The 13792-nt window shown below is 37.9% G+C and overlaps 1 protein-coding gene across 1 annotated transcript; it reads left to right on the plus strand.

The window, feature by feature from the left end:
* Positions 1–591: 591 nt before the first annotated feature.
* Positions 592–10979, plus strand: tnfsf11 (TNF superfamily member 11). Its single transcript, XM_051118374.1, has 4 exons — positions 592–810; positions 3444–3479; positions 8158–8293; positions 8487–10979. Exons 1-4 carry the CDS (start codon positions 625–627, stop codon positions 8903–8905), a joined length of 777 nt encoding a protein of 258 aa, XP_050974331.1. The 5' UTR covers positions 592–624; the 3' UTR covers positions 8906–10979.
* Positions 10980–13792: the final 2813 nt, after the last annotated feature.

The following is a 13792-nucleotide window of genomic DNA, read 5'->3' on the forward strand; positions in this document are numbered from 1 at the left end:
AACGTATCTACATAGGCTGCTCACTAGATTTGATGCCCAGAATGATCGAAATGATCGCTAAGTATAAAACCCATAAATGATGTCTAGTTAGGTAGCCCATGAGCACAGTCACAGTCTTGTGTGGTCTCAGTATTACAACAGACAGGAGCCAACAATATTACATCACTCCAGGAAGTAATAGTCAGCACAGACCTATTACAGTGGGTTTAAAGTACAAGTGGTTTATTATTATGCACTTGTCATGTTAATCTTACTGGTTTTAGGAAGTTGTTAGTTCAATCTCATTGCGGTTTGTGTGGTACTTTGTGGCGAGGAAAGAGAAAGTTAATATTAACAAATACCCTGATTTATTCAAAACCATGCATCTCTAGGTTAGCGTAGTCCTCATATGGTATCTCTTTAGATAGCAGTATGACTACAGCAACCTGCTCTTGACTGAACTCGCGCAAAAAAAGCTTAGAAAAGAAAAAAAAGGAAACATGAAACAGCGAGATCATCTGTGTCTATTATCTGATTGGCTGCCTCCGAAGCCAACAGCATTGCCCACCCACATGTTTATATGAATCGTTGATCATTTGTCGAGTCCTCCCACTGAGAGAGGATCTGTGCCGCGATCGAGCGCTCATGGCAGCTAATGATTATCGCGCGTACCTGCGGAATCATATCGACATGGAAGAGGCTCCGGGGCGCGCTCCGCACACGGGCTCCACGCACAGAGCGCTCATATTCGGCACGCTCGCTGTCATGGGACTGCTGCAGGTCGCGTCGAGTGTGGCGATTTTGTTGCACTTAACCGGTTATCTCCGAGAGGTAAGAAACTCTCAAGGAAGCAAAGACAGCCAGAACGCACCAGGGGGAAACAATCCTCCTTACTTCACAAACTCCTTTAATTACAACAAATTTACAGCCATTGTCACAATATAGGTGCATGAATTTTAAAGTTTTAATTGCGTTTCAGCAGTTTTGAGGCCTGGTTTCGTTTAACCTGCTGTGAACTCTGAATGTCAAGCGCTGCAGGACGGTTCAGAGTGTGTGAGACGCGGCGCTTTGAACTTTAGAAGGAGCGCGTATTTGAAGAAGCGTCTTGTGCCCACTCAGTGCTTTTTGCGCTAAGTGGGTTTTGAACGTAATTTGCAAAAACAACTCTTTCTGTACTTTACAAGCTGCACGAGTGTTGGAGGTTAAAAGTATATGACGCTTAAAAAGCTATGAATTTGGTCCGTCCAGTTAAGTCGCACCTTTAACAGATCATTTGATTTGACTTTTTTTTTTTTTTTTTTTTTTTTTAGCTTTACATTCTGTCATCATTTAAATGATTTGATTTAAAAAAGAGTTATGAAAATGTTAAAGCTTTTGATTTCCATTCATGTTTTTCAGTGATTCGGATTGGTTAAACTGGTTTATTAAAAAACAAATCTCTGTGTTCTTGCCGGCGACAAGAAACATAAGCGTAACGTGTTAAAAAGTTTCTCTTTTTCTTAAGTTAGACATTGCTGCTACTAATATCACCTCACAAATATATTAACGTGAGATACAGGAGTTGTGTTTCATGTGTAGATCTCACAGATTTCTGCTGATTCCGAATTCACTTCTGTCGTTCAGTTTGCTGGTTATTAAATGTTTAAATAGTTTAGTGTTGTACACTAGTTTTGTTCTGGGAATAACCTCATAATCCTATTGCTGACGCAGGAAATGTTGGTTTTTGGCAATGCTGATCGTCGTGAATGTGTTGTTGGTCTAGCACTGGTTTCCTTTTTCTGCATTTTCCAGAAATCTGGATGTCTGAAAACAGACATTAACTTTGTTGTTGAGGGTCTGATACAAAGACATACAGCGTCAGTCAAACGGCTGGACAAGTCTCTTAATACTTTTCGAGTATATTGATATAAAATTAAAGCCACCGGAGCTATAAAATAACACAAATTGGGAATTATGTAGTGCCCAAAACATGTTGAACAAATCAAAGTTTCTTCTTAGTCTGGATTCCAGCTCTGTTTCAACGTCTGCATCCTGAGATGCTTTGAAACTGTATCGAACAAATTTCCTAGATTCAAAAACACAGCTTGTAGAACTGCAGTTGCTAAAGTAAACAACTTTTTTTCCTCTGGGAAGGTTGTTTGCTGGTCATGTCAGGTTTGCCCTTTCACCCTGATTCTCCAAAACATTCCCTCCTCTGACTTCATTGCTCATCTGGTGGTCTGATACTTATACGTTTGGCAAAGCTGTGGTGAATGGGATGCTGAGAAACAGCTCTCGCATGTTGTCATGCCCAGCTCTCTCTCTCTCCTGTAGTTTGAATGCTGTGGAGAATATTATGACATCTTGTTTTGTGAGGCTTTGGCCCAAACGCAGCGGTGTATGTCGGAGGCTTCTTGTGTGCTGGTGGAGGGCCAGAGAAACAGATGTAAGAAAGGAAAAAGATGAATGTCAGTTGTAGTTGGCTCCTGATTCTTGTTATCCTCAGAAATGGATGCAGGGACAATCCTCAGCTGAACCAAACCATATATGATAATGAAATGCTTTTGCCACAAGCTTCTTCTCATTCCTTTTATAGCGCACATATATCAAATGCAGCTCTGAGGAAATGAGAATAACATCACATTCTGTCTGTCAGCATTCCATCTGGTGGTACTTACAGTAACAGACAGTTTCGGATTTTCAGATTTTGCAGGGTATCAAATTACCCTGTAACTGAGCACCTGCACCGTTCATTGTTTCAGGTGTTTACGCCCTAGTTTAAAATAGTGATCACAATCCAAGAACTGTGAGAACAGTTTATTTCATATCCAAAAATGTGCCTGATGTAGTGATAGCAGAAAAACTTGTTTGTGCTTGAACACACTTAACAAAGACAAGATCTCGGTGTTCCTCTTTATTCATTAGACCCAAATGGAAATAGGTGCATTTTCTGCTCCTATTTTGAGGGAACATCTGAGTAATTCAGGGGAAAAGACTTTAATAAGATCTATTGATGAAAATCAATATATGTAATAAACAAAAGCAGTAGTGTTGGGAAATTTGTAAAATCTTAGGAATGGCAAGCATTCCAATTTTGCGGAAGACTTTTTTGCAGCATTCTTCAGGTGCAGATTCAGGTCTGCCGCCTACAGTGTACAATACACACCTCATTTAAACCCCATTTGATGATATTATTCTGTTTTACCACCCATGATAAAGAAGTGCATTGGTTAGGACATAGCTGAAGAAAATAATAATCAGGATGTTTTACCTTGCTTAACATATTAGGTCTTGCACTCCTGCAAAATTGGATTTAAATGTACATCTTACATCACTTTTGTTCTCTAAACATGTCAAGCGGAGTTTAATTTTCCTTAATAAAAGCAAGCCTGCTTTCCCGTTAGTTCATTAAAAAGCAAGCAGTGTGTAGCGGTACCTGCTGGATGCAGTTGTGTAACCGAATTATTGTTTGTTGTGTTTTACAGGTCGACCTTGCCTCAGCCCAGCAGAGTCCTAATGAGGTGAGCTAATAAACTTCAAAAGATGAGTCTTTGTTTCTCATGTTTGTGCACTTTGGCTTAGACTCAGAAACAGCATCAGTCAAGTTCTTGCAGTTTGCAGTTCTTTTTCTCATTTTACACAACACAATGTCTTTTGGAATATTTTGAAGGAAATTAAATGTAATTTGAGTACACCCTAAATCCTTAAAACCTTAGGCTTTTTCTGTCCTTTTTGATTGATTGTTGCTGTTCAGTGATACTTTATACAGCTGACACTTATCCAGGTTTTGAGGAGATGCTTTAAGCAGCTTGGTCTGCCAAAAAAAAAAAAAAAAAAAAAAAAAAAAAAAAAAAACTGAGGCCAATTTGACATTCATTATTCTTAGCATTATAGACATTTCCTGCGCTTATAAGGCATTTCCTCCTATTAACACAAACATGGACTTTCCGAAACAGTGACCTGCTGCAAATAGTGTTTATTGGACAAACTCAATGTGCTTCTTGCATTAAAGGTACCTAAGTCCCATTGTTAAACATAGGCTTTGCATTGGTATTTTTACATAGTTTGTTTAAAGACGCCAAAATAAACACGCCAGAATGGAAATGCTGTAAAACCTTAATCGTGATGGTGTAGTCGCTTGTGAAAAGTTCAAGCCCCTGTAACTGTTCTTTGTCAGGAATTCAGTTTGGATATTTAACCGTGTCTCATGGCTGCTGGCTCTATAATTACAAATGACTTGCGTAAACATCTATATATGGTCCTTATGGATGCAGTTCTCCTGTGCTCATTGTGCTGTCTTCATAGAATGTAATTGTAGGGTTTGGAAAAGACATTTGGCTGCGGTTAAGAAATAGATCTGTCTCAATTAATATTAGAATCTGTGAGGAGAGATCAGAGGAGATATAAAGTGTGTTGACTTTAGTTCATACATGCATGAGTATTTCCTGTACGCACAGTCTTTATATTATGGCTATAATGCTGTGTACAATTTCTATTCTTGGTCTTCTGGGCTTTATGAAGCGCTTTTTGTTTCTTTTTCTGACAGCTTGCTTTACCAGGGCATGTGAAATGTACTGTTTTTATCATTACCCTGGGACAACTTATTTTTGAGGAAATGTAAACCTGAAAAAGTGTTTAAATATATCTTATGTCATGGCTTTTTAATGTTGCTCAAATGCAATCTAGTTTGAGAGCTTGTAAGCGCTGGCCTACTTTGTTTGCGGTCTACCAAAATTCTTAAGAAGGTCAGAGCACCGAACAACAATCCAGAGCTCTGCACTCGAAAGCCCTAATTATTATGTTTGTTTGCTATTCAATCCTAGTCTAGGACATAAAAAACTTATGTTTAGATTTTTAACTCATATTTCATAAATATCGCTTTTACTTGGGCCTTAACCTACTATCACTTATATAAATCTCTTTGTGGTATGAGATATAAAATGATGACATATTCGCCCACAAATCAGCCATTTCACATTTGAAGGAAGTGCATTCAGGTATTCAGTGTGTTCTAGATTTGTTGTTGGCTTGATTTTCAAGACACCTTGCAGACATTCGATTCTGTTTGTTGAGTTTTCTTCTAAAGACTAGGCTGCAGAAGTCGGTGTTACCGGTATTACCGGTGTTCAGCTATACACCGAACACATTACCTGTCCACCATGGTACTGCCCCCACTGTTGTTTTGCTTTTTTTTACCCAACTTTTTCTTCAATGCGAAAGTAAGGCTTCCAGTTCATTAGCCGCTATAGTGAAATAGCGAGAAGAATAACAATGTGCAGCAAACGGTAAAGCTGGACTACAAACCAGTGTTCTCATAATTAAGATAATACATTAAAATAACACTGTGAGAGACACTAATTTGCAATATTAAACAGCAAAACGAGCTGTTAAAAATAGCTGGACACGGAAGATCCGAAAGGCAGACCCATAAAATTTACAAACAGCCACGCTGTTTAAATATTTATTTTAGCAGTTTTTTGCTTTCATTTTGATAGGACAGTATGACAGGAAGCGAAGTGGGAGAGTCCTTCCAGGTGTGGTTCCGGTAACTTACAGTGACTGAGAAATGAGCTGCGTGTCATCTTAAAGTTTTATCCAGTCTCCACCGGAGCCACTCCCATCAGTTTTGTTTTCTGTGCGCGGTTCAAATGCTCCACTCTTTACCAAATAATAAAAGCTGCTGTCGGTTAATGAAGGTTTTATGAATGAACTCGCGAAAAGCCTGTTGTCTACGCTGTTTAGCTGACGTTACGCTACAGAGGTTTTTTAATTTATTTTATCCCACAGTGTTTTCTTAACTTTCTGTCATTTATTAGTTGATATACAGTGCAGCATGTGGTGTATGCCATGACTCGTCTAATTCGTTATTGTTAATAAACATTATATCAACCTTAATCTGCGGAAGTAAGCCTGTGGGTGAGACTTCTGGTTCATTAGCCGTATAGTGAAATAACAAGAAGGATAAAAACAGTAAAACTGTTTGCACTACAAACCAGCATGTTCATAATTAAGATAATGCATTAAAATAATATGGTAAGACATGCCAATTTGCAGTATCAAGCAGCAAAACAAGGTGTTTTGTACAGCTAAAAATGAGACCAGAAGACAGACTAATAAAATTTACAAATGGGAAAAATGAAGTGGATAAGCTAGTTTGTCATTGTATGCTGTATTGTTTCTCGTGCTCTTCATAAAGAATATTAATGAATCCATCTTTTGAACATTCGTTTTAGTGTTGGAAAATGAAAGGTGTAAAGATGTAAATGCAACACACTAGTGGTGAAACACTAGTGGTAGTAATTTTGGTACAGACCTTCGGTTTGATACGCATGTGTACTGAACAAATACAGCACTGTTTTTAACCACTGCATGAGAAACATCATCTTTCAAATTTTTTTTTCAAGAAAAACAAACAATTAATACTGTTCTTTGAAGTGGCGAGACAGGTCGCTGTATAAACACCTCAGTTTAAAAGGCAGTGCGGCACGGGGCGCGAGGTCATCCCTTACTCTTTACTAATACTTTAACGTGAAATAAACATGAATGAACATCATGTAATCGCTCAATCAGTGATTCAGTCACAGAAAGACTTCAATAAAACAGCTTGTACACAAAATGTCACATCGCATTTCATTTACCACAGCAAGTCATCGGTGTCTAAAGAACAACATTATACTCATTATATTTTATTTTACCTGGTAGTGATGGTGTGTTAATTATGTAATGTATGTTTAAATAAATCAAAGCAAATTATGACAGTCTGTCTAAATGAATGTATTTCAACAAATAATAGACATTTCATCATTTAGAAGTTTAAAGATTGTATTATGTGCAATTTGCATACTATGTTTTGAGTGTTGATTATTATATTTAAAAATAAATAGCAATTACATTTAAGTTTGAGCTCTGTTGGTAATTGTAACTTGTGCTCACTGTTGTTCTGAGTATAGTCTGAGCTGAGGTAGATTTGTATCCCTAAGAAAATGTTAATTCCTATAATTGAGTTTCTTTCAAGAAAGAGCAATTTGTTCAGTAAACCAAAATGTAATAAAAAATAGCAATTTTGATTTTCCCCCCTGCTGTAGCAAAACTGTACTGAACCGTGATATCAAAGTGTGTACCTGCGACAGATGATTATCTTATCTTGTAAAACGTGACGCCAAGCTTGTGAATTCGAAACCAAAAGCGTCCAAAGTCCTGACCCACCCCCCCCAACTACCCCAACAACCCTCAGGGTAATACAGGTGTTGTTGTAAGCTAATAAACCTGTAAGAAAATTTCCTCACCGTCACATCCCTTCTAAAGACCCTTGAGGCAATGACAACATTTCAGTCATACCTGAGCAGGTGAAACTGCAAAGAGGAAACAGTATGACACATTATAGCCTGGCAGTATCATTGCCTCCTGGTATTTTGCATATTAATAATTTTTGACATTCTTCTATAGAAAGTTGAGTTAAAATGTGTAATTTTTAATGTTCTAAAAATTCCTCCTACATCCATCTGTAGTGTAGCTTGCACAGAAGTTGTGATGAACCTGAACCTGATGCGAAATCTGCGTTTCATCATCCTTGACTCAAATTCCCAATCACATGGATTCCGAAATGGTTTTTATCCATGAAAATTTGTTGAAGAACGATATTCATCCCAACCAGCCTGATGCTACAACTTTGACTTGTGAAACCGTGAACTGTGTCCAATCAGTGGAAAGTCTTGAACACTGGCATGACTTTTGCAGTCTCTAGTGACAGAAATGACACATTTCAGTTTTAAGGATGTGAATTTTAGATAACTATTCCATTTTCCTTAATGCTTTTACAATGTTATAGTGTAAGCAATATCCTGAAGCCTGTTGCTTGTGTGAAATACGGAAAACAATGTCACCATGAGGACACATGGTCATGACAGAGTGTTTCCTACTTCTTCTTTGAAAATTTGCTGTGCAGTAGTAGTCATATATAAGGAATCAATGCGAATCAATTGCATCATTTCCTAACTAGCTTGTCTGGTTTCTATTTATGCTCATGCCATTGTGAAATGTCATTGGTCGAAAATCCTACTCCTCTACATGAAATATCTACAATTAACATTAAACATCCATTGTTTAGTCTGTACATATTTTCATTTTCTTATTGAAGATGATCATAAAAATGTGCACTGTGAAGATCATTCAGTATTGTGTTTGGTTGTTCTTTCTTAGGAAATGCACAGTGAAACCTTAATAGCCGATCCACTCAAAGGTTTGAAGGATAAGAAGGAAAAATGTCGAACAAAAAAGGACTTGCGCATGCCATCGGCTCACCTTCCTATCAAGACGCCCATTCATTTTTTACCCAGTAAGCATATGCTGTTTATTTCAGAATCACATGGCACGATTGCCAAAAATGTCTTGTGGCTTTCAAATTGTAGTTTTATGGTTTGTGTCAAAAAAGGCACTAACTAATGTGAACTGAACTGATCTTGAAGTAATACATAACCATATTTTTATCCCACATGTTTATTCTGTCCATGTTACTTTTGCTTTTGCAGAAGATCGAAATGACCTGACCGTAATCCTTTGGGATGATTTTGGAGGGCTGAAGAAGATGAAATACCATGACGGACGACTTCTAGTGGATGAAACGGGCTATTATTATGTGTATGCCAAGACCTGCTTTCGATATGCTAAGGAGCACGAGTCGGGCGAAGAGGACGTCAGCAATGTACAGTTGTTTCAATACATTTGCCACGAGAAGCATACGCAGTCTGTCATTACACCAGTTCACCTTACGAAAAGTGGCGGCACGCTGCAGTGGAACATCTCGGACTACAACATGTACTGTGTGGAGCAGGGCAGAGGCATCCAGTTGAGTAAGGGCGATGGTATTTTTGTCAGCGTATCCAATGCGTGGCTGCTGGACGCAGCAGCTGAGGGGACGTATTTTGGCGCATTTAAGATAAGCGATTGATTTGCATTGATTTTGCTACTGAACATGTTTATGCACATTTTGCAACCTTACGAACTTTTTCAAAGTGACCATGAACCACTGAGCACTTGTTTTTTTGATCACTGACTTTTGAATTTTTGTTCAGTATAGATGACTTTTAAGAGCACATTATAACTTTGAACACTTCTCAGTTGCCATTGAAGCTCTTAAATACCAGCACTAGAAGACCAAGAATGGACTCAGGCCTCTGTCCGTGTTTTTTTTACGTTTTTTTATAGTTAACCAATACTGGCAATAAGGGCCGCCGTAAAGAGGTGAAGGTTAGGACAATTTCAAGGGCCCTGACCAGAGTGGGGGCTGACACAATCCCTGGGACGCAATCACAATTTCAATGAGTGCCGAGGCAAAAACCATCCAAGGATGTCTAGAAACCCTAGCAGCTCCCCTACTGGAAATAGGTATCAGTCCAATACTGGTACCCATACTCTTAAAATGCTCCAGTACCGACAACCGTGCAGTGAATCACAGCGGTGGAGAGGTGGTGAACAGCCCTAGTAAAGTACGCCAAATCACAGTAGTCCGCCGCGACCTTCGCAACAGAGGAAAAATGTATGAACTACGGGCTCGAATTTAGTTCGAAACATACTCGGTGTGAACTTGTGGTTCATTGAAGTGTTGTATAAAAGCAATATCACATTTTCTGCCTTAGCCGTAGTGACTTATTGTTAGGAGTGAGTACCAAAAAATATCAGCCTTAAGACAGTAATAAAAGACGACATCCTTAGTTTGCATCCTGAACTTCATAATCACATTTATTGATTGGATCAAGATATAAAACAAAAGAAGTCTAAATGCCATGAAATGTTTCATTCTAACAAGTAGGGCTGGGTATTGACACAAATTGACATCACTTGAATTAGTCACCTCGTAAAATATGTATGAATTGCCATGAGATCAGTTTGTTTATATTGATGTCTTTGCGCAGTTGAGACACTGATTGAGCGATTACATGAGACAGGATATGGATTTCGATAAGTTGTACTCTTCCTTTTAACATACCTTGTTATACCTGGTTCATGTTTATTTCATGTTGAAACTGGTTTTAAAGCAAAGGAGATGAACAGTTCACATGCCGCTACTCTTGAACTGAGGCGCTACAGCGATCTGTCACTCCACATTAAACAGCACCGAAGCGGCATTTATTGTTTGAATACTATAATAAAATGGACACAATTTGAAATCTGAGATTGTTTCATATCAAAAGTAACAAAGCACAAAGCTTATTTCGATTTATTGGATGAGAGACGCGCTAAATGAAAACAGGCTAGATATCGTTTCGTAAAATGAGAATTGTTTAAATTCAAGAAATCAATATTTTTTTTTACCCAGCCCTACTAACAAGCATGGTTAATTGAACTTTGCAAAAATGATCATGCAAAATCTGTCAATTGAAACTGGTAATTAGACACTTCTTATTAAGAATATGTTTTATTGATTGATGTCAGAATTTCACTGTTGGACATTTAGAGCTGCCCTGTTTTTTTAATGGTGTTAAAATCAAATTTCTTGAACAAAACATATACAAACATTCAACAAAAAGCAAGGCAGCTGGACTGTCTTTGACTCAGTGTGAGAAGCGATGTGCAGAACCAAACTGAGTTTGGTACACTCTAATTTAATTTTTTTTTTAATGCACTAAGTGTATTTATTTATTTTCTATGATGATGGAATGTTTGTCAAATGTTCTGTCTGTTGTACAGTTTTGTACAGTGTATATAATTGCCTTCTATTCCATTCTTCAAGAGGTTTTGGATGAAGGGCATTGACTTTAGGTCAGTTACTCATGCGCTTTTGTCCCAGGCACAGGGCTCCTGTTTAAAGCATAAATGGATTAGTTTCTCACTAAGAAACTTTGTATTTAAGTAAAATTCATTTGACAATTCTGTGTGCAAATGTTTGTGGACAGCAGAATATATTGTTCCCAACCCAAAGCAAGCCTAAAAGGTTTGCAGCCTTAAAGTCTAATATTTTGTTTTTCATATGTTAGCAAAAGTTTTGTTTTATTATGTTTATTTATACTATTCTGCCTAATAAAGATACTTTTCTAAATAAACTACCAGTTTGTTAATGAAAACTACTTTTGATAATGTTCATATTTACCACATTTCCCACCTCCTAGGGATTCATAGTTTACATATGTGTTAAGTTTATTTTATTATTGCCTCGAGAAAGAAAAAGTCCAGGCGGTTCCCAGCGTTAACTGGCTCCTCTCTTGATGTGACAGCTAAAGTAAATGTTTGGTCTTTCCTTTCTTTGTGGTATTGTCAAGAAAACGGGTGAAATACACTAGCTGTGAGGTGGGAACATGGTCATCCTTAAAATAATATCCACCCATTAGTGGTGGTTGTTTTATCCTCTAATTCACTGCAGCTATTTGGACCATCATTTTGCTTGGACCTCTTCTAAGCTGAGAGAATAGAAGTAGGAGAAGCAAAACAAAACAGCGTCCCATTGTGTATTTCTCAAGTCTAACTCAAGTTAACAGATTGATTTGAGAGGAACTCACAGTGCTAGTGCTCATCGCTTGACGTAGCCAACCACTGAAAACACTGTGGTCTGTGAAATCCAAGGGTGATGTGGCCACATATGAAGCTTGACCTCCATATTGCAATTGTTAAGGAAAAAAACGCAACCAATATAAGGATACGTTTGTCTTTGAAATATCATAACAAATAATTCAGTTTCATATCAAAGTATTAAAAAAACAGCTTGTGTATGCAGTAAACACATTCAAATGCCTGAGATGGAAAAAGGAGAACATTATTTAAAAAAAAATCTTTGTATTAATGTTGGTTTTGTTTTCTGAAAACATTTATACTGTTTTAAAAAAATATTAATTAAAACAAATTGTGTACAAAGTGCCAAAACATATATATTTTTTGTATTCTATGGTTATACCACTTGACATTTTTGAAGTCATGATAATAATGATAGTAATGATAATAATAATAATGACTTCCAAAATGTTAAGTGGTGTAACTAAAAAAAAAAAAGACCCTGTACTTTGAACACACTTTAAAAGAAAAAGAAAATAATAATAGTGTACACAGTGCAAAGAAATATATTTTTTGTATTTTATGGTTATACCACTTGACATTTTTAATAATTACTTGATATAATTATTTATTATGAAATAATTAATTAAAGGGGTCATTGGATGCAAAATTCACTTTTGAACATAAGTGATGTTTTATTAACAAATTTCGGGAGGAGCACGCACAGATAATTAACTCGGCCAATTCATCATCAGCAATCACACTCCCTATCCAGTCAGCACGAGAGAATCCCTACAAATAACCAAAGCAGTCTTACCGTCACTTTTCTCGTCTCACAGCACCTCTCCACCACCCCGACTCCTCACCTTCAGCCCATTCCTTCCCCGGGGGGGTGGGGGAGCGCTTTGGGTTCAGGCTAAAATGCCTAGCTCGGACCCCTCTCCCCTGGCAGGGGCAGTGCCCCGGGCTCGGGAATGATTACCGAGCTCGGAGCCCTCTCCCGGACAGCACGCCAAATACGCATAACCTTTACTCAGTTTATTATATGCAAGTGTGAACTCGTGAAATGTGTGTTGGCATTGTGTGTACACAACCACCCTATAATGATAAAAATCCACTCATTGGTATTTTTTTAAGCTTTATAAGTATCCCCTTTTTCAAATCGGTGCATTCTCAGCATCTTGTCTGTGTGACGTCACAAAACCTGCCCTGAGTGAGCTATAACAGTCCGACCGCCATTGCTTTGACTCTGGTGCAGGGGAAGACAAGAATGTCTCAGATTGAGCGATTGAGGTGTTGTGTTGCTGGATGTAATAATGAACATAGCAGTCGTCATTTACTCTCGACAACTGAGCCGCTGAAGATGCAGAGGTTTAATGTTACTTCCGTTTTTGAAGGAAATGCACCCAGTGACCTACATAAATGTGTCTATGTTCGCACGAATCATTCATGATCCAGCTTCACCTACAGCAGAAGTGAGTATAAGAGTTTTTATGCATATTTGCAAATCACCTTTCTTAATAACAGGCTAGTTAGCAAGTTTTGTGGCTAAATGCGGCTAAATGCGGCTAAAGTAAACATTACGGCTGGTCACCCCACAGAAGAGAGGGGCGGGGTGAGCAGAGCTCATTAGCATTTAAAGGCAAATGCACTAAAATGGCTAGCTTTGAAAAGGACTGATTTTAACAAGGTAAAAAGCGTGTTGTTTTACACTACCACTGAGAAGTTTTAACCGTAGTATGTTATATTTTAATCATATCAACTTGTGGAAAATGGGCATCCAATGACACCTTTAATAAACATGTTAAAGGGGTCATCGGATGCAAACTTCACTTTTACATGTTGTTTGAACTTTAATGTGTGTTGGCAGTGTATGTACACATCTACTCTATTATGACAAAAATCCATGGAGTGGTTTTTAATTAATCTGTAAAAATAATATCCTGTTTTTCAAATCGAGCCATTCTCATGGGTACGACATCAGGTCACCTCCATTGTTTGGATGCCGGAGCAGGGATGTATGTAATTTAACAGATATATGCTGCTAAATTACAGTTGTATACTGTAGATGACAAAATGGCATTTTGCTGTTAATTTCAAAAACAGTAGCACACTGTATTTTTACAGTAAGATGCTGGCAACCACAGCTGCCAGTAGATTACTGTTTTTTTACAGGGAAATTTTTTACAGTGTAAGTTAGAAAAGAATATCTCTGATTGAGCGATTGAGGTGTTGCGTTGCTGAATGTAATAATGAACGTAGTGGTCGTCATTTACTCCCGACATCTGAGCAGCTGAAGATGCAGAGGATTGTGTTTGTTTGTGAAGGGAATGCGCCTCCCGATCTACATAAA

Source organism: Labeo rohita, chromosome 9, assembly GCF_022985175.1.
Source record: "Labeo rohita strain BAU-BD-2019 chromosome 9, IGBB_LRoh.1.0, whole genome shotgun sequence".
Taxonomy (NCBI): Eukaryota; Metazoa; Chordata; class Actinopteri; order Cypriniformes; family Cyprinidae; genus Labeo; species Labeo rohita.